This window comes from Plecotus auritus (genome assembly GCF_963455305.1).
Source record: "Plecotus auritus genome assembly, chromosome: 5".
In the NCBI taxonomy this organism is placed as follows: Eukaryota; Metazoa; Chordata; class Mammalia; order Chiroptera; family Vespertilionidae; genus Plecotus; species Plecotus auritus.
The window spans coordinates 49,481,050-49,503,394 of NC_137776.1; the positions used below are offsets into that span (position 1 = coordinate 49,481,050).

The 22,345-nt window shown below is 41.1% G+C and overlaps 1 protein-coding gene across 1 annotated transcript in view; it reads right to left on the reverse strand.

Annotated features, from left to right (window-relative positions):
- ERICH2 (glutamate rich 2) overlaps positions 1–15,922 on the reverse strand; it is a 28,577-nt gene extending 12,655 nt beyond the window's left edge. Inside the window, exons 1-5 of the mRNA XM_080668807.1 lie at positions 15,902–15,922; positions 15,636–15,684; positions 15,336–15,372; positions 14,912–15,025; positions 2,102–2,250 (exon numbers count right to left, since the gene is read on the reverse strand). Of these exons, the coding sequence (XP_080524933.1) occupies positions 2,102–2,250; positions 14,912–15,025; positions 15,336–15,364 (292 nt within the window). The 5' untranslated portion in view covers positions 15,365–15,372; positions 15,636–15,684; positions 15,902–15,922. The remainder of the gene's footprint in view (positions 1–2,101; positions 2,251–14,911; positions 15,026–15,335; positions 15,373–15,635; positions 15,685–15,901) is intronic.
- Between the last annotated feature and the right edge of the window lie 6,423 nt (positions 15,923–22,345).

Below are 22,345 nucleotides of genomic sequence, written 5' to 3' on the forward strand. Positions count from 1 at the left end.
GGAGCACAGTAAAAAGTGTATTTGAGGGAAGACAAAAATAAAGAGTAAGGGAAGAGATTAGAGTTATCTTAAAAATCCAGATAAGAGCCGAAACCGGTTTGGCTCAGTGGATAGAGCGTCGGCCTGCGGACTGAAAGGTCCCAGGTTCGATTCTGGTCAAGGGCACGTACCTTGGTTGCGGGCACATCCCCAGTGGGAGATGTGCAGGAGGCAGCTGATCGATGTTTCTCTCTCATCGATGTTTCTAACTCTCTATCCCTCTCCCTTCCTCTCTGTAAAATATCAATAAAATATATTAAAAAAAAAATCCAGATAAGAGGCATGATAGGGCACTGGTAAAGTAGGAATGGAGAGGAAGTGACAGAGAAATATGTAAGAGGTAAAATCTCTATGGTACAAACTACTGAAACACTTTCCAAACTTCAGTAATTCTTATACTATCTTCATCCATTTTGCCATATATATACATATATATATATATATATATCACCTGTACTTATTACTTAATATTCTCCTTTGAATCTACTTTTTTAACTTATATACTTTGTTAGATCATAAATATTATCATCCATGAAACTGATGGATTAATAAAAGTAACATATAATAATCCTAACACATTATATCCCATTACTCTTCTGAACACTACATATATTAACTTATTTTCTCTCAACCCAAAGAGGTTTTACTTTTATTTCATGCATAGATGAAACTGAGGGACAGAGAGATTAAATAACCTGCCCAGCTTCACACTGCTAATTAAATGGTAGATCTGGGAGTCAGTCAGGCTCCAGAGTTAATATTATTATTATTTTAAAATATATATTTTTATTGATTTCAGAGAGGAAGGGAGAGGGAAAGATAGAAACATCAATGATGAGAGAGAATCACTGATTGGCTGCCTCCTGCACGCCCCCTACTGGGGATTGAGGCTGCAACCCGGCATGTACCTTTGACCAGAATCAAACCCGGGACCCTTCAGTCTGCAGGCTCTATCCACTGAGCCAAACTGGCTAGGGCCATATTATTAACCACATCTTATTTTTTTCCCAACACACATGAAAATATACTACTATTAAAGTAATTTTAAAAAAAAGTTTACTATGTGTTTCCTAAATGCATCTCTTTGGGAAACACTATTGAATGAGCTTATAGGACTCCTTTGGCTCTATGGATAGCTCTGTTTCACACTAACTTGTGCTACACCATCCCTTTCTTGTCAGATTTTGAGTATCTGGGAAGTCTTGTGAGATGCCTTTTGGAGCTACTCTAAATAACGTAGAAACACTTGTGTAGAAAGGAGAAAATGAGGAAATCCAGGAAAGCTTAAGAGAAAACACTGTTAAGAGAACACAAACCAAAAAGTCTTTCCAAGAGTAGGATGGCTTGGCTACCTGATTCTGTGTCCTTTATAGTGTCCATCAGCTCTCAGCCACTCTGATCTCCCAGTGTGTATCCAGCCTGTTCATTGACTCATCACACTGATGTCATCAGGGGAAGATCAGAATAAGGAATTCAAGACTGTGTGATGTCACAGCAACTGTCTCACCTCAGTTAATTCACACACACTGAGCTTCATGAGAGAAGTTTCCTGATCTCTAGATCTAAGGTAGTCCTCTCCCAGGTGCCATTTATTAACATTGAAACATCCATCACCACCTGACATGGTGTTGCTTTTTTGTTTGTATTTGTTTTATATTGTTTATTGATTTTTAATAGTTGGCTGTCTATCTCCCACTAGAATGTAAACTTCATAAGGCAAGGACCTTGCCTATTTGCTAACTATTGTATCCACAGCTTCTAAAGCAGTGACTGGCACTCAATAAACCGTTGTTGAATGAATGGAACTTGTTAATGCTTTCATTAGGTATTTTAATTCATTCTAAAATTTAATACTCTATTACTATGATTTCATATAATATTTTCCCATGGATCCTACATCTGACTGCATATCAGAATCATATGGTACCTGAATTTGGAAAGTACCAATTCCTATGCTCCTCCCCAGACCTACAGAGTTGTCGACATCCCAAAGGTCATGGTGAAAGAGGGCTGAATTAGAAGCAACAGTTGCTCTAAAAAATCCAAAACCAAGTGTTATTACCTGTGCTTTCTTTTAAGAAGGAAGATGACCATAGCTTTGACTGTAGATTTGCTTCTGTATCTTTATGTTCAATACTCTTTGAAGATACTCTATTTTCAGTATTCTTTAAAAAGACTTTATTTTCAATATTTTTTGAAGAGACTTCCTTCCTAAATGTTAAAGTAGATAGTCAAATACTTTCCTAGGTCAAAATTATGCTTAAGGCTTTATTTGGGTACACACACACACACACACACACACACACACACACTTATTTAATATAAGCACACAGTATAATCATATCTAATAAAAGAGTAATATGCAAATTGACCATCACTCCAACACACAAGATGGCTGCTCCCATGTGGTCAAAGATGGCTGCCCCCATGTGGACACAAGATGGCCAGCAGGGGAGGGCAGTTGGGAGGGACCAGGCCTGCAAGGGAGGGTACTTGGGGGCAATCAAGCCTGCAGGGGAGGGCAGTTAGGGATGACCAGGCCGACAGAGGAGGGAAGTTGGGGGCGACCGGGCCTGCAGGGAAGGGCAGTTGGGGGGGACCCGGGCCTGCAGGGGAGAGCAGTTGGAGGGGGGGACCAGGCCTATCGGGGAGGGCAGTTAGGGGTGACCAGGCCTGCAGGGGAAGGCAGTTAGGGGCAATCAGGCTGGCAGGGGAGCAGTTAGGCATCAATCAGGCTGGCAGGGGAGTGGTTAGGGGTGATCAGGCTGGCAGGCAGAAGCAGTTAGGGGCAATCAGGAAGGCAGGCAGGCGAGCAGTTGGGAGCCAGCAGTCCTGGATTGTGAGAGGGATGTCCGACTGCCCGTTTAGGCCCGATCCTACCGGGATCGGGCCTAAACGGTCAGTCGGACATCCCTCAAGGGGTCCCAGATTGGAGAGGGTGTAGGCTGGGCTGAGTGACACCCCCCCCATGCACGAATTTCGTGCACCGGGCCTCTAGTATACTAATAATAAACTAAATAGCTAAAATGCAGTATCTTCTTTGTGGGAAAGCATTAAAAATAACTTTTACTGGTGATTAAAATTCTATTTCTGTTTGGCATTTGCCATTGTGTGATGATTCTTTTTTAAAAATATATATATTTTATTGATTTTTTACAGAGAGGAATGGAGAAGGATAGAGAGTTAGAAATATTGATGACAGAGAAACATCTATCAGCTGCCTCCTGCACACCTCCTACTGGGGATGTGCCTGCAACCAAGGTACATGCCCTTGATTGGAATCGAACCTGAGACCCTTCAGTCCGCAGGCTGACGCTCTATCCACTGAGCCAAACCAGTTTGGGCATGTGTAATGATTCTTAGGATGTTTTCAGAATTCCTTAACACAGAGCATATAAGCAATCAGTACTATGAGTGTCTCTGGCACATCATTGTGAGATTATATATATATATATATATATATATATATATATATATATCAGAAAAAACTAAGGAATACTAGCTCTTTTTAAATGTAAATCCATTCTTACCATTGCTAAATGCTACAGTATGGAGAGAGTGCAACACTAATGTTAGTCTTTTGTCATGATATAAAGTAGCCTGCTTTTTCATTAAGTAGCTGAAATAAAATGGGTTCTTTCTTAGCCTCTAAGCCTGAAACCTCATGTCAGTAAACAATGCACTGAGACAAAGGATTCATGTGTGGTTCACTCTGTTTACAAAGACAGGCACCCAGGCTGGTGGAAAAATGACCCCAAGTCTGTTTTCCGTAGTTTTAAGATTCTTTTAATGTGTCTCCTTTACCAGGTTTAAAAATTCAACTTTTAGTTTGCATGAAAAGATATAAAAAGATAGAAAGTATTATTCCCGCCCCCCCCCCCCCAAGTTATGGTGACTCTATTTTATCCCCATTGAAATGTGAATCCAGAACATTAGCACTGTAGTTAATTTAGTGGTCTTTTACAGTGATTTAGCAAAGAGGCTGAACATCTTGCTATATTCTTAATACAATGGGAAAGAATGGAATCTTCACTTCCCCACTACATGCTGCTAAAGCAAGTCCTCTCCCTGGTAACACAAAATACACAGCAGCCCTAGCTGGTTTGGCTCAGTGGATAGGGCGTCGGCCTGTGGACTGAAGGTCCTGTGTTTGATTCCAGTCAAGGGCACATATTGGGTTGCAGGCTCGATCCCCAGTGTGGGGCATGCTGGATGCAGCCAGTCAATGATTATCTCTCATCATTGATGTTTCTCTCTCTCTCCTTTACCCTTCCTCTCTAAAATCAATAAAAATTAAAAACAAACAAAGAAAATGCATAGCAAAAATGCTTTACATTTATCTGCGTCTGCCCTCAATTTTCTATTGCAAAAGAAAACATCTAAGAAGAAACTGTACATGTGAAAAACTGAGAAGTCACTTAAACATTCAATTTCTAGCATGGTGAGATTCCTATTATACCAAAGATCATTACAAGTGATTACTAGAATTTATTTGCTCTAATAACTAATCTAGGTAAAAGGCCTTAACTGGCTACCTTCCCCCCTACAAATTATAGTATTTTGTTAAAATTCTATTTCTGCTTGGCATTTGCCATTGTGTAATGATTCTTAGAATGTTTTCAGAATTCTTTAACACAGAGCATATAAGCAATCAGTACTATGAGTGTCTTTGGCACATCATTGTGATATCAGAAAAAACTATTTAAGGAATACTAGCCTTTTTTTTTTTTTTTAAATATATTTTATTGATATTTTACAGAGAGGAAGGGAGAGGGATAGAGAGCGAGAAACATCGATGAGAGAGAAACATCGATCAGCCGCCTCCTGCACGCCTCCCACTGGGGATGTGCCCACAACCAAGGTACACGCCCCTGACCGGAATCGAACCCGGGACCCTTCAGTCCGCAGGCCAACGCTCTATCCACTGAGCCAAACCGGCTTCGGCAATACTAGCCTTTTTTAAATGTTGTAAATCTATTTGTTGTAAATCCATAAAATACCATATATTTATTAGAAGACTACCATTATTTAAGAAAAAAAAAAAAAAGCGTTGCCAAGTTTAAGATGCCATCAATTGTAAAAGATGTTAAACTATGATGAAAACATGTGTACATAATTTTTTTTTCATGTGTACATAATTTAAATATGAAATATGTTACTTATATATTAACTAAGTTATACCCCAAGTAAGAAAATTTAGCTAGTATACCGTAGTTTTGGGTACTTGCTTTTTAAATAGTATTAGTGACACAACAGGGAGGAAGCCAACATATTCAATGTAATAAATGGGATATTACTATTTGGAAGTATTAACATGCCATAAAAATACATATGAGAATTGGGGCCAAATCCTCATTTTAACAATAAAATATGAATTACCTTTCTGCTCACTTTCTGTAGTCTTTCTCATATACAGTTTTAAAGACTCAAAGGCCCAAAGGCCAATCTCCTCTTCAACTGTAATCTATTGATTTCCATTTGCTAAAGTGATGTTATTTATGGTAATAATGCCTCTAACCACTAAAAAAAAGTAGATAACCATTATACTCTAAAAGATCTGTTATTTTTTTTTTAAATATATTTTATTGATATTTCACAGAGAGGAAGGGAGAGGGATAGAGAGCTAGAAACATCGATGAGAGAGAGACATTGATCAGCTGCCTCCTGCACACCCCCCACTGGGGATGTGCCCGCAACCAAGGCACATGCCCTTGACCGGAATCGAACCTGGGACCCCTCAGTCCACAGGCCGACGCTCTATCCACTGAGCCAAACCTGTTTTGGCAAGATCTGTTATTTAAATACAGTTACAATTAAGGAAAGATTCAAATTTTTACTTTATATAATATCCTTTGGAAATGAAAGATATTTAATTTAGTATCTGCTAAGGTTAGAGAGTTAGTCAAGTTAGATATCTCACTGGAGGATATTTATGCTAAAGGATAAAAAACCTAGGTTTTAGAATTGTTTCTTAAGAGCACTGGGCATATTTATGGAATGCCCCCAAATTTCAGAGGAATTAACAAGTTTTTCAGGAAGTTTATATTCTAAACTTTGTTTTAAAATGATTTATAATTTGTAAAAAATGGGCCTAAAGCTGAAACCGGTTTGGCTTGGTGGATAGAACGTCAACCTGTGGACTGAGGGGTCCTGGGTTTGGTTCCGGTAGGGGGCACGTGCCTTGGTTGTGGGCGCGTCCCCAGTGGGGGGTGTGCAGGAGGCAGCTGATCAGTTTCTCTCTCATCGATGTTTCTAACTATCCCTCTCCCTTCCTCTCTGTAAAAAATCAATAAAGTATATTTTTTAAAAAATGGGCCTAAAAATTAATTAAAACTTTCTAAGAATGTCTTAGCTATACTTAGAGAAACTTGTGTCTCTGACATGTAAAGTTTGCTGGCCAATTCTTGGTCTTGTCCTTAAAGTGTAAAAATGGGAACTAAAAAAATAACTTATTCATTTTAGAATAGATAAAACATATAATTATGGAATAACATATAGTGTTTTCAACCTGAGAGCATTGAGTGCAGCGGGTCTGCTTCAGCCATTTCCTCCTCACATCTTTAAGTATGCTCAGAAGCTTAACCAAAAAACCCAACAGATCAAAGGTGCAAGACCTATAAAACTTTGTTCAGCATTAAAGATATAGTTTACCTTTACTACTGAAAAGTTTGTTAATTAAGTGCAATTTGTTGGGTGGACAAAATCTCTCACATGGATTTATGGGGGAAAAGGAAATGATAAATGTGAGTTTTATGTGCAGAGTTTGAAATTCATGGTTTATAAAGTCCTTGCAGCTCCAACTAAATGAAGAATCAACCAGATTAAGGCAAAGAACTGGTGGGGAAAGAAAAGTTCTTGTTTTCCTCTAACCCAAGCTGGTTAGGATCTTATGGCAAATTCCACTTGCCAGTCAGACTATGGAGCCAACAGGGGTTGGAAAGTAGAATCTGAAGCTACACTGAGAAAATTCATCAACTTTGCAGTTCAGTCACACTAGTTCCCAAACAAAGGTTATGCACGATTTTCTATTTTCTTGCTCATTTTTTTTTTTTTCCAGGACTGATCCTGTTTGCCTTCAACTCTGGGTAAGGAACCTGAGGTGACAACACCACACAATGGTGAGGCTTACTGGCTACACTAACTATCCACTTCAAACAACCGAACCAAACCCAAACTCTTTTCTGCAAGCAAATTTAAGGGAATGTTATCATCTGACCCTTTCAACAAGTAGTTTGATGAGCAGATGCAATTATTAATGAGGTTAAGGGGAAAAGTAGGTACTCTGCTTTTCTATTTTGGCCATGGTTGCCTTTGATTTATCCCTGGGGTATAACTATTTCAGGGTGTGGATCACTCCCATTCCAATTCCAACACTGCTTATCACAGTCTCAGAACACAGGGCTCACAGTAGACAAAACAATTTATTTTCATTAATGACCTATTAACTTCTGTTACTATTATTGGAAGTTATATTTCCCTCAAAGACTACTAAAATTGTCTTAGATTGTTGGAAGCCGCCCATTGTCTTCACTAACAGAGAGGTGTTGATAGGAACCCGAAAGGCTGGAGACTTTGAGCTCTGAAAGGTCAGAGCTCTGCACCCACTGTTTAGTTGAGACAATGGTAGCTGAAGCAACTTCCACCTTTTAGTTTTATGTAAATCCTTGCTGATTGGCTCTTATTGGATTTGCTTGCCTAAGGGCTATGGGTGTATCCCAAAACCTGAATAAAAGGGATAGCAAGGCCAGAGCAAAGTGGAGTCCTTCCTCTTGAGCTGGGCTCCCTCCTGGCCCCCAATTCCCAAATTTATATTTTCTTGTGTAGTCTCTTTCATTTGTGTGTAGCCTCCTCCAGAACCCAAACCCTGAACCTGAACCCTGAACCACGCGGGACATGGGGGGGATGATATTTCGCCTAGAGCGAAGAAAGGAAGAATACACCGAAAAGATGGGGGAGAATTCACCTAAAAGGTGGTGAAGAATTCACCCAAAAGGTGGGGAAGAATTCACTGTATAGGTGAGGGAAATTCACCGCACGCAAAGCCCATGATCAGCTGCAGAAGTTGCGATCTGTAAGTAGGGTGGGAATGTCTTTTTCAGCCAGGCTAATGGGGCAGAATTAGGTTATAAAGTAAACTTTATTATAAACTTTTGGTTTGCATGCTTAAGGAATTAAAGTTTTAGAAGGTATTCTCTTACAGTTTTTGTTTGATATTATAGAACATAACCCTTGGTTTCCTGAAGAAGGTACATTAGATCTTGAATGTTTGGCAAAAAATTGGTCAAAACTTGAAAAAAGCTCAGCAGCAGGGAAAAAACTTGCCTCCAAACTGTTTCTCCATGGGGAACACAATATTGCATTTGCTAGAGCCTTTTAGAGAGGCTGAGGAGGAGTCTCCTCCCCTGGCTCCCTCCACTCCTAGAGAGGAGCAGGAAGAAAAATTGGAGGAATGGCCTTTATGGCCCCCTCCACTTCCATGTCCTAATCCTGAAACATTTAATTCGCCGTCAATAGAATCATCTATACGGAGAGCCATCAGAGAAGGAATGAAGGACATGTTGGTGGAAGAAAGGCTTACTTTTCCTGTTATACAAGTAGCTGACCCACAGCTCCCAAATCAGATAATAAGACACCATGAAAAATTTGATTTTAAAATGATAAAAGCTTTGCGAGAAAGCGTTGTAAACAGCTTAGAGGGGAAAAGCCCCAGTGTATCTACCTCCCCCTCACTGGGAAGCAGTTAGAAATGTTATTTCAGACTGATATAAATTGGCAAATTGGGTTAAGTGGATATTCAGGGGAACTTAGTTGTCACCTATCTATATATATATATAAAAGCCTAAGCTACCAGGACAACTGGAATGACAGGTTGCTATGAAGCGCACTGACCACCAGGGGCAGATGCTCAATGCAAGAGCTGCCCCCTGGTGGTCAGTGTGCTCCCACAGCCAATATCCTGCGGCTGACCAACCTCCCCTGATCCCTCCCCACGGCTGGCCAACCTCCCACAGTTCCTCTCCCCTGCCAGCAGGCTCCGGCCAGCAACTGACAGGAAGGCCCCGGCTGGCAACTGGCAGCCGCAGGAACGGAACGCCCCGGCCAGCAGCCAGAAGGCCCCGATTGGCCCTGATCACCAGCCAGGCCTAAGGACCCACCCATGCACGAATTTCGTGCACAGGGCCTCTAGTTAAAAGATAAATTACTACAATTTTTATATAATACCTCCATCATTATACCAAAAAATACTAGGCAGGAACCTATTCCTGGAGCTTTAACTGTTTTTACTGATGGATCATCTAATGGGAAAGCTGCCTATCATACAATAAAATCAGACGGAGTCATACTGACCAGTCATACTTCTGTACAAAGAATCGAACTAGAAGCTATTAAGGCTGCATTGCAGGATTTCCAAGAGCCTCTTAATATTGTCTCTGATTCTTTTTACACTGTGAACCTAGTGAATAGAATTGAAACTGCCTGGTTGAAATGGCTCAGTGACCAGTTTATTTTTACTATTTAAACAAGTTCAGCAGATTGTACAACAGAGACAATATCCTTTTTATATCACTCACATCAGGGCTCATAGTGTATTACCTGGTTCTTTAACAAAAGGAAATGCACATGCTGATCAATTGGTTGCTTTATTAAAAGAAGCCTTAGAATCTCATCAGCTTTTACATCAGCCTGCCAAAATGTTGTCTAAACAATTCTCAATCACTTGGCAACAGGCAAAACAGATTATTAAGGAATGTCCCACTTGCATGTTACATCTACCTCAAGGGCCTAACACAGGAGTCAACCCTAGAGGTTTGCTAAGAGACCATATCTGGCAAATGGATGTAACACATTATACTTCCTTTGGATACCTTGGGGCATTACATGTCTCTGTAGACACCTTTTCAAAAGTCATATGGGCTACTGCATCTACAGGAGAAATGGCAAAACAGGTTATTAATCATTGCCTAGCTGCTTTTGCCATCACGGGAATTCCAAAAATTATTAAAACTGATAATGAGCCTGCTTACACAAGCTGTCATTTCCAGGGATTTTGTAAAAGGTGGAAAATTCAGCACATTACAGGAATACCATATAATTCCTAAGGACAGGCCATTATTGAACAACAGTATCAGCGGCTAAAATCCCAACTTGAAAAACAAAAAGGGGGGATTATGGAGAAATCACCTGTGGGTAGGCTGCACCAAGCCTTAATTACTTTAAATTTTTTCACTTGTGATGCTGATGGCAAGACACCTATGGAGTTACACTGGTGTCAGAATAAAACAAAGGAAAATGGTCTAGTTCAGTGGTCGGCAAACTCATTAGTCAACAGAGCCAAATATCAACAGTACAATGATTGAAATTTCTTTTGAGAGCCAAATTTTTTAAACTTAAACTTCTTCTAACGCCACTTCTTCAAAATAGACTCGCCAAGGCCGTGGTATTTTGTGGAAGAGCCACACTCAAGGGGCCAAAGAGCCGCATGTGGCTCGCGAGCCACAGTTTGCCGACCACTGGTCTAGTTAAATGGAAAGATGCCGAATCTGGTTTATGGAAGGGACCCGATCCATTATTAACCTTTGGCAGAGGGTATGCTTGTATATTTCCAGAGAATTTTTTCTAAACCCGTGTGGATTCCTGCTAAAAATATTAAACTGCAACATGGATCCAAAAGAGGAACTAGCCAGATTAATAAGGACCTTGCGCCTGGAGCCACACCATGCAGCTGCAGACAATCAGCTACCTCAGCCACAGAGAGCAGCGACTCCAAGCAATCCACTGAAGATGAGGAGCAGGAGAAGGACGAGCCAGACAACAAACAGCCCGGAGGTCACCTGGGGCATGGTACAGAAAGCTGAGTGAATTTGTGAGGAGACCAGAACCCCAAGAATGCCTGAGAACGTCTTTCTTGCTATGCTAGCAGTAATCAGCTGTGCGGTAATATTACCTGGGGCAAATGGGGAAGTATTTTGGACTTATGTTCCTGACCCACCATGGGTAAGACCCCTTATGTGGGCTGATCCCCTGCCTAATGTAGTCACCAATAATAAACACCTTGGTCATCCAAGAGGACCATGGTGGGGCAAGGAAGTATATGGGCAAAGTATAATTACACGGGTGTCACCACCCAGTTTCCCTTTTGTATGACACAAAATCAAACCACTGCTCCTTTGTGTGTAAAATTAAGAGAGGCTTCTGGCTTGCGTGGACACCAAAGGAGGGGAGGCAAAAAGCCAAAATACATCTACTATCACTACTTGCTCTGGGGAGAGGTGCAGAAAATGTAACTAAGATCAATAAAAAAATCATCTTCTTGGTGCTTGGAGACAAAGGTAACACAACTCTTGATATTTTAGAATTACAATTATCCCAAGCAAACTTACAAACTAATTCTTTGAATGTCTGGCAGCAATTTAAAAAGGACTTGAAAGAATTTAATCCCTTCTACTGGATGTCCCTGCATTTGCCTCTCAGCATAACCACAATTGCTTATCTCATTTTTGTTCTCATATGTTTATTTCTAGTCTACAGATGCAGAATGAAGAGACTTAAGAGGACTCAAACCCTTCAGGCGGCATTCACCATGCAAGATTTACTAAAGAAAAGAAACGGGGGAGATATTGGAAGCCGCCCATTGTCTTCACTAGCAGAGCGGTGTTGACAAGGAACCCAGAAGGCTGGAGACCTTGAGCTCTGAAAGGTCAGAGCTCTGCACCCACTGTTTGGTTGAGACAATGGTAGCTGAAGCAACTTCCACCTTTTAGTTTTATGTAAATCCTTGCTGATTGGCTATTATTGGAATTGCCTGCCTAAGGGCTATGGGTGTATCCCAAAACCTGAATAAAAGGGATAGCAAGGCCAGAGCAAAGTGGAGTCCTTCCTCTTGAGCTGGGCTCCCTCCTGGCCCCCAATTCCCAAATTTATATTTTCTTGTGTAGTCTCTTTCATTTGTGTGTAGCCTCCTCCAGAATCCGAACCCTGAACCTGAACCCCGAACCACGTGGGACGTGGGGGGGACACTCACATTAGATTTTTAAAATTTTTTTTTAAATATATTTTTATTGATTTTTTACAGAGAGGAAGGAAGAGGGACAGAGAGTTAGAAACATCGATGAGAGAGAAACATCGATCAGCTGCCTCCTGCACACCTCCTACTGGGGATGTGCCCGCAACCAAGGTACATGCTCTTGACCGGAATCGAACCTGGGACCTTGCAGTCCGCAGGCCGACGCTCTATCCACTGAGCCAAACCGGTTAGGGCTCACATTAGATTTTTTAATTTAAATGTTTTCAACGATGTAATCTATCCTATCTAATAAAAGAGTAATATGCAAATTGACCATACCTCAGCTACACCCACCAGCCACGCCCACAAAGCCACGCCCACCAGCCAATCAGGAGGGAATATGCAAATAAACCCAACCAAGATAGCTGCAGCCACAGAGAGCAGGAGGGAGGCTTGGGTTTCCCCTGCAATGGAGGAAGCCAAGCTTTCCACCTGCCCTTGCTGGCCCAGGCCTCCACTCAATGCTACAAAGTTTCAATTATAGAAGATAAATAAATCCCAACAGAAATGGCAGCAGCCATGGAACTGGAGAGAGCAGGAGGCTAGGGTTGCCCGTGGCGATGGAGGAAGCCAAGCTTCTGCAGCCCTGGCCTGCTTTGGCCTCCACTTAAGGCTACAAAGTTTCAATTTTAGAAGATACATAAATCCCAACAGAAATGGCTGCTGCCACAGAGCAAGCAGAAGGCTTGGCTCTGCTCCAGGCTACAAATTTCAATTGTAGAAGATAAATAAATCCCAGATCCCAGGGTCTCCACTTGGGTCGCCAGGGGGCGTGGCTGGCCTGCAAACCACCACAGGCCCCTCGCCCAGGCCGCCCCACACCCCAAGGGAAACCCCACCCTGATCCGGGACACCCTTCAGGGCAAACCAGCTGGCCCCCACTCATGTACCAGGCCTCTATCCTATCTAATAAGAGAGTAATATGCAGATTGACCATCACTCCAACACACAAGATGGCTGACTCCATGTGGTCAAAGATCCTGTCCCCATGTGGACACAAGATGGCCACCACAAGATGGCCAGCAGGGGAGGGCAGTTGGGAGGAACCAGGCCTGCAAGGAAGGGCAGTTGTGGGTGATCAGGCCAACAGGGGAGGGAAGTTGGGAGGGACCTGGCCTGCAAGGGAGGGCAGTTGGGGGCAATCAAGCCTGCTGGGGAGGGCAGTTAGGGATGACCCGGCCGGCAGAGGAGGGAAGTTGGGGGTGACTGGGTCTGCAGGGAAGGGCAGTTGGGGGGGGACCCAGGCCTGCAGGGGAGAGCAGTTGAGGGGTACCAGGCCTGCAGGGGAGGGCACTTAGGGGTGACCAGGCCTGCAGGGGAGGGCAGTTAGGGGTGACCAGTCCTGCAGGGGAAGGCAGTTAGGGGCAAACAGGCTGGCAGGGGAGCAGTTAGGCATCAATCAGGCTGGCAGGGGAGTGGTTAGGGGATGATCAGGCTGGCAGGCAGAAGTGGTTAGGGGCAATCAGGTAGGCAGGCAGGTGAGCAGTTGGGAGCCAGCAGTCCTGGATTGTGAGAGGGATGTCAGACTGCTCGGACATCCACCGGGATCGGGCCTAAACGGTCAGTCGGACATCCCTCGAGGGGTCCCAGATTGGAGAGGGTGCAGGCTGGGCTAGAGATACCCCACCCCGCCATGCACGAATTTCGTGCACTGGACCTCTAGTATATATATAAAAGTCAAGCGAACAGAATGATGGAGTGACCGGTCGATGTGCACTGCAGCGGCCAACCAGCCCGATTGAGGCCCTGATTGGCACCTCCCAACCTCCCTCGGCCCCTCCCTCCCCCAGCTGGTCCAGTCTCTGATCTGCCCCCCCAACCCCGATCAGGGGTGGGGCTGGACAGCCAACCTCCCGAAGCTCCTCCACCCCCCCACCGCCCCGGCTGGCCCGGCCCCCGATCAGGCCCCCTATCCCAATTGGGGGCAGGGCTGGCCAGCCAAACTCCTATGGCCCTCCTCCCCCAGCTGGCCTTGCCCCTGATTGGTGCCCCCCATCCCAATCAGGGGCAGGCCAGCTGGACCTCACCCATGAACAAATTCATGCACCAGGCCTCTAGGAGGATATAAATATATATATTTAACAGAGCATTTATTTTTTCTGGTTGTCTATAATATTTAATCTGAAGTATATAGATTCTCATCATTGATCTGCTATACATTACTCTCCCTTTAATATAAGAATATGTATTTAATATATAATTTACAACAAAGCCAAGGCAGAATCTAATTTTAATTTTTAGGTTTGACAGTATGAAGTTAAAATATATATTGCATTACATGAAATTTTCCCCAGCCAAAATATTCACAATAAGCAAAAATAATATTAATTTGAATAGAATCCCACCAGAATGGTGTTTACAAACCTGTCAATAATTGATCTCTATGAATGTGTTGTATGATCAGCTTTCAAAATGTAATTTTTCATGGACTAAATGATAGAATATTTTTTTCAGGTGTTAACAGATGATCAGATCAGGAAGGGCTTTGATAAATGAGCAGTATTGGCTACTTAATCTTTAGCTACTAAGTTTAAACTGAACTATGACTCTTTTTACCACTAATCTCTTCATCTACTTGTGGTGATAATGTATTTTCCTTATTTACTAGTAATGAATCATCTCATAGTAAATAAAAAATCTGTTTATAAATATTCATTTAAAGAGATATTCTGAAAGAAATAAGCAAGTATCAAAGGGAAATAGAAATGAGCAATGAGGCCCTAGCTGGTCTGGCTCAGTGGATAGAGCACTGGCCTGCAGACTGAAGTTGTCATGGGTTCGATTCCAGTCAAGGTCAAGAGTACATACCTCAGTTGCAGACTCCATGCCTGTCCTGGTCCCTGCCCTGGTTGGAGTGCACGGGGGAGGCAATCAATTGATGTGTCTTTCTCTCTCTGTCTCTCCCCCTCCCTTCCACTCACTCTAGAAAAAAAAGAAATGAGCAATGAGAATTACATAAGTAAAGTACAGAATACTTGGTATTTAAGCATTTAAAAGAAGTGAATATTATCTATATCTCTACAATTTTATGAAAATTCATGTTTCATTTTAAATGTTCTTTTATCTAGTAACAATTGCTTTGACTGACGCAAAAGCCAAAGTGCTAATCCATGTACTTCTGGCCTTTCAAATTTAATTGGGTGACAAGTGATTGTATTATCTAATTCTGATTGCTCAAAAGGCATGTGGCCAGCCCTGCCCCCAAGTGGCACAACCAGAGACATTTTCTTACTCTGACATTGTTTCATTTGGTTCAATCATCACTTTTTCTGAAAGAGAAGAAAAAAACACCCTTAGTATTTTACCAATAGTGATGTTCCTAACAGAAATTTCTATTTCCCTTTGATACTTGCTCATTTCTTTCAATTCCTGACTGGCAAATATTTAAGCATTTTTTGAATGATAGACAATATAACAAAGGATTAATTGCTAAGTCTTTCAATCACACTCAACCATTCCAGTAAACTATCTTCTTAATATTTAAGACAAAATGGTATTTAAACATATTCTTTTTAAGTAATAAATCATTTACCCTTTGGCTCAAACACCAGCAACTTGCCATTCTGTCTATATTTTGGTGCCTAAAATAGAAGCAGAAATAAAAACTAGCATTATTATTATTTTCATTTGAGGTATTTGAAATAATTTATTCATAGTCTTATATAAAAATTTCTGTTACCTATGCTAAAAGGTAATTTTATCCTAAAAGGTAACTTTATCCTATCAATTATTAAAAAACTATGTAAGTTGATGGTGAAATAGAACTAAAGTGTCCTTAAAAAGTTTGTGTACTCTTACCTTTACAGCATCTGTCTTATCTAGATAATTCCTGCAAAAATCAGAATATTTACTTCATAAGTCTTTGAACACTTGTAAAAATTTAGAATCTAAATAAAATAGAATACAGAACTCAGTTTGTCAGTAGAGTATTAAGTACGTATATTGTTTTTGTATTTGGTAGATTGTTTCCATCCTAACTGAAAAACCTCATTTTCTGGATGATGAAACTAGATTTTAAAAAAAGTATACAGAAATTAACCCTTTGTCCCCTTTTACTTTGGGAATAATTTTGCATGTTAGAAAAGTGATGGATTAAATAAGCAACTAACTCTGTTACTATTTGGTTTTATAAAACCTGGTCTCTAGCCCTAGCCCGTTTGGCTTAGTGGATAGAGCGTTAGCCTGCAGACTGAAGGGTCCCAGGTTCGATTCTGGTCAAGGGCACGTACTTCAAGGGCACATACCTCAGCTGGAGGTTCCTCCCTGGCCCAGGCTTTGGTCCGGGCTTGCGTAGGAGGCAACCAATCAATGTGTTTCTCTCACATTGATGTTTCTCTCTGTCTTTCCCTCTCTCTTCCACTCTCTCTAAAATTCAATGGAAAAATATCCTCCGGTGAGGATTAAAAATGAAACACACACACACACACACACACACACTTGGTCGCCAGATCTAGATCCAAATACAATCAATAGCAGATTAAGGATTCACCTTTCCTACTGAGCTGACCCTAAAAATTATTAAATTCATCTTGGCTCATGTTTACACCAGCTTTTGTTTCCCCCACTTCAACAAAACAAGATGTGAACCAAACTGCCTGCCAGATTTCAGTTCATCCATATTATGAAAATCACCTTTATAGAGTGTATATAAGCCAGAAGAAGATATTGCATTTCTAATAAAATATTATTTCAATAAAAACATTTATAAATTAACCTTTGATTTTTCTCCAAATAATTCTTACCTTATAAATTCCCTTATGTTTATTAACACTTATAAGTTAAAATGTTTTCTCTGTGAAGTTTTACCTTTCCTAAGTTACCCTCTGTAGACTGATTTTCCTACAAGTTAGCCCTTTATGTACTTACATAAATTTCATTCTAATTGTATGGAGAAAAATCAGCTCATACGGTTTTTTTATGTTTGAGAGAGGACACACTTAAACTTTTCATAGGTAACAATTCACTTGTCCCCAAATCCCAAGCCAGACTTCTCAAATTATTATTATTAGTACATACCTAGGGATTTCTGGAATACAAAATGTAGGGCCAAATCTGTGGGAAATAAAAGAAAGGCTTCATTATTTTGCATTAAGTTTTTCTCTTTTTAAATCCAGCTCCCTCACACTGATCTGTACTCCTGAATAAATCACTAGTATGTAAACCTTTGCCTTGAGCTTTGTTTTCCGGGCAACCCTAACCAAGCCAGACATTATATGTTATTAATTTGATTATCCCTCTGAGAAGCTCACAGAGAGCTAAAGTACACCAGAAAAGCAAGGAATCTTTTGGGGGAAAACAGTTGTAGAAGACTAAACTCTAGAATAAATGAAAGATTTTCCTCCTAATTATCTAGGGCAGTGGTCGGCAAACGCTCGCGAGCCACATGTGGCTCGAGAGCCGTGGTTTGCCGCTCTGTTGACTAATGAGTTTGCCGACCACTGGACTAGACTAAATATTACCGTGTAGTTGGAAGCTGTGAGGATTAGGCAGTTGTGGCATATTGTGTGCAAAGAGGTATAGGGTAGTATATGACAGTGGTCGGCAAACTCAGTCAACAGAGCGGCAAACTGCGGCTCACGAGCAGCATGTGGCTCGCGAGCCGCGGTTTGCCGACCACTGCTCTAGGGTAGTAGACAGAGCTCAGAATGTGAAACAATGCAATGAACCAAATAAGGCCTTAACAAAAGAAATCTGGGATGTCCTCTCCTGAGAAATACTTCCACTCCACAGATTTCCACAATCCTGTGTTGCCATAGTCTGCCTGGGTAGGACTATGTTTAGAGTTCCCCTCTTCTTTCTAGGATCTTTATGGATTGCTACAGTCCAACCTTTTACCTGGATGAAGACATCAGTGCATATAATTCTTTTCCCATTTTCACCTGGTAACAGAAAAACCTAGGTAGGGTGGGCAGATCCTAGCTCTTGATGGAAATGCAGGCTCTCCTAGGTCTGACTTCATCATTACCTAGGAAGTGTCCATTTACTCTCCTTTCATAAAATTGAATTCCTAGGGGCACAGAGTAATACTCAAGAGTTGGGGCTCTTGAGTGACAGAGACTGGATTCACATCCCAGTTCTGCCATGTGCCATGTAAGCTTGAGTAAGTTACTTCACTTCTCCAGGCCTCAATTCTTCCATGTGTAAAATGGGGATCACAATGGTGCCAACCTCACTGGATCATTATAAGGATTATCTAGGATGATCTGGATAAAGTGTGTAGCACAGTGCAGGGCACATTGGAGGGACGCTGAAGAAACAACTCGATGTTTTATCTAAAGGAAAAACTGGGAAGGTGTTCTATGGGGCTGGTTAAGATTGCTTAGGGAAACAAAAGGGAGGCTTTGCTGTCATCGAGACAAGCAGATTAACTCTGAAGACTTTTAATTAATTAATTTAAAAATCACACTAGCCCCAAAGTAATGATACTTGTTTAGAAAGATCATTGACTCCAGGAAAAAAGCAGAGTAAAAACACAAGTAAAGGTAAAGCAGCCGTGACAGGCTGAGCAGAATGAGGTGCAGCCACTGTGCAGGTAGGTAATATATATTTTTCAAATAACTATCAATATGCAAAATATCTCTGAAAGGAAATGCTTTCAGAAAAGAAATGATAATATGGGATGACTCTGGGGATGGCTGCAGGACTGGGGTGGGAATTTTTTACTTTAGGTGCATTAGTACTTCTTGAACCTGGAAAAAAATAAATGTATTATTTATTTTAAAAAATACAATTTAAAATTTGCAATACCATTAGCATCTCTATGTTTATCCCACTCTTACAGGCAGGCATGTGAACCAGGTGCTACTTCAATTCTCTTCTCTACCCAATGGTACCTGTTCAAACAGGGGTCATGGTGTCCAGAAATAACGGTATACAGGTGCACACCTTGTATATTCATTACTATTGGTTATGGTTAATGTTAACATCACAACATTCATTTAATAAGCCACTTGAGTTTCTACCAAGTGCACCCTCTGGCTTTTGGAATGTGGGCAGACTCTCCTGATGTCTTTCAACAGTCCCAGTGGTAATGAGAACAACAGTGATGACAGGTCCCAATTTTCATGTTACAGTCAATGTCTATTTGAGACAAACATTTGATGAGCAGCTACTATATGTCATATATATCTATGATAAGCCCTGGGTATACAAAAGAAGCTCATAATTTTATAGGGGACAGACCTATATATATGGGACAGACCGAACTTCAAAGTAGTATACTAAATCCTTCCTTCTAAGAAGCTCTGATGTACTTTTCCACACTGCCTGAACAGGATCAATTAAATCCCTTATTTTAAGCTCATGGGCTGGGGATATCCAAGGGGAGTCAGCAAGCAGTGGAGGCAGAATTGGAAAGATAAAGGAAGAGAAAGTCTAATAATCAGAGCTGTCTTGGAACAACTTTCCAGTAACAGAATCAAGCTTGAGGCCTGTTCTCTGGATTTGCTATATTCCTTCAGATATAATTTCTATAAGTATCCCTAGAATATGGTATTATCTAATGATAGCCCCTTCCTCCTTATGTGGTTAAAAGATCCAGCCCATCTGAACATAAGTGTAGTACTGTCCTAAGATACAGCAATCATAGTAATTCATAAGCTAACAGTGACAGGACCAAGGGGTGAGCCTGTGATCCAAGCTAAGCTCATCACAACTTTTCTCTGAGATAAAGGTAGAATATGAATCTAGAGCTCCCAGTAGGCATGGTTCTAGCCTTCAGGAAAAAAAAAAGTGGCCTGAGAGTGAAGCAGAATGTACAAAAGATAACCAGGGAAGAGATGAGGAGAGAGGGAGAGAGTGAAGCAGAATGTACAAAAGATAACCAGGGATGAGTTGAGGGGGAGGAGGAGTGGGAGGGGGAGGGAGAGGGTTTGAGAATGAATGATGTTTGAGTCCCTGTTTCCAGTTCAACCTGTCTTTACCAAGGCCAATTAATTTCTCTTTTTTATAAAATAAGCTGGAGCTGATTTTTAACATTTGAAGCCAAAAGAGACCTTGACAAATATGGCTCCTACTTCTTGAAACAAAAGTAGACTAACACACCTGATACCATGTAATAAGAGCTACATATTAGAAGTAAGATAACCTGAGGGAGCACAGAGTGAGAAGTGATGAATTCTACCTGTTATGGGAAGAAAGACTGAGTCAGGTTTCACTAATACAGCTGGCATTTATTTAACCAAATCAAGACCAAGTAGCCAACAAAAGGGGAAGAGAAATCCAGCAATGTGTTAGAGAATATCAGTAGATGAAGTAAAAAATGTACATGGAAGCACATTTTAAAAGTCATTAATTGGCCAAAACCGGTTTGGCTCAGTGGATAGAGCGTCGGCTTGTGGACTGAAGGTCCCGGGTTCGATTCCGGTCAAGGGCATGTACCTTGGTTGTGGGCACGTCCCCAGTGGGAGGTGTGCAGGAGGCAGCTGATCGTTGTTTCTAACTCTATTCCTCTCCCTTCCTCTCTGTGAAAAATCAATAAAATATATTTTAAAAAAAAAGTCATTAATTGCCATGTGCTAAGAATTTTGGGCTTTAATCGGTAGGCAAAGGAAAGCAAGTCAAGCCTTTGAAATTCTGTTGAGGGTGATCCTGAGACAGAATGGAAGGGCTCATTTCTAAAAGAAAGGGCTTAGTTCTTGTCTTCTTAGCTATAGTAGTCTAGACTCTAGACTCTTGTTTGCAAGTTGCAGAAACCCTGCTCTAGTTAGTTTAGGAGACAGAGGGAGAGGAAGGAGAAAGGAGGGAGAGGGGAGAAAAAGGCATTGGCTCATAGAATCCAAGAGTTGAATACCCAAGCTATGTGCAAGTCAGGACACAATGGATACAACTGAGTTCAAGGCGGGTAGGTTGGCACTTTCCCTTGTTCATTTCCGCTTCTCCCTGCATGTGGGTCAGTCTCTCTCTCTCCAGATGTTTTGAACATGGTACAGATCAGGGCTCCCAGAAATTCTCGAGTTACATGTGATGTAGTTCCAGCTTTTAAGGAAAAGTTGACTGTCAACAATAACCAACTCCAGTCAAGGTCCCAATTAGTTTAGATAGGTTTTTGTAAGTTTGTTTGTTGCTATAAAGAACAGATTATCTCAGGCGACCTTTAAAAAAAAATCTCTTGTGTCTAGGGCACTACATGTCACATAACCTGGTGCTCAATAAATATTTGTTGAATGAATGGAATGGGAAGAAAGGAAACAAGAAAGCAAAAGAAAAGAATGTATTAAACTAGAGAAGGAGACACAGAGCTGATTAAGCACCATCCTCCGTCCCAGAAGAACTTAATGAGGAAACATAAAAGGATGTGGGGCATTATTTCATTGCATAGCTCAAAGGTGTATAAGGTGGCATCAATGATCATCTATCACTCACATTCATATTTAAAAGTGACTACATATAAATTTTATATATTTCATTTACAACATAATATAGTGCCCAGCCTCTGGAGTCAGATTGCCTATGTTCAAATCCCAGCAAATTGTGTGACCTTGAGCAAGTTCCTTAACCTCTCTATGATTCACTTTCCTCAACTGTAAATGAGTATAAAAATACTACCTACCTCATAGAATTATGAGGTTTAACATAAATAATAATAAACATTAGTGGCACCTGTAATTATAATTAATGCAACTCCTCCTCCTCCCATTACTATTATTATTATTATTACCCACAGCCTGTCAGGGACAGTCCTGAAGGTGAACTCTGACTTAGGGAAGACAGATCTAAGTGAACAACTGAGACTGGATGGGGCAAAAGATGGGAAAAACACTGATAATTGAGCTCCAAAGTGGTAAGTGGGAAGCTCTGGAATTCTGGAGTGCAGTAGTGGAATTGCTAAAAAGGTGTTGGAATTCAACTCTGGTAAACTCTTAACACTTAAAGAGTAGTGTTGTTCTCCTGAGATTAAAAAACATAAAACTTCAATTAGCAAAAAAATAAAAATAATAAGGTGGATTTGGGGAACATTGTATTTGGTTTTCAGGAGAATGAAACAAATATAAAAAAACATTTTCAGATTTATTAAAAAAACACAATAACTTCTGGGATAAGAACAACTTCATCCATGTGTTAATTTATGCCATTTGTTAATTTAAGTGCTACCAGGGCGCAGGGTAGAATAGTTTAAGACAGTAGTCAAAAAGTCTTCACTATGACTAGAAATCTCAGGTCTATTTCGTCATCTCAAGGCTGAAGACTGAACCTTACAAGTGATCCGTTGTCCAAGCCCCTCATTTTACGAAAGATGAAAAG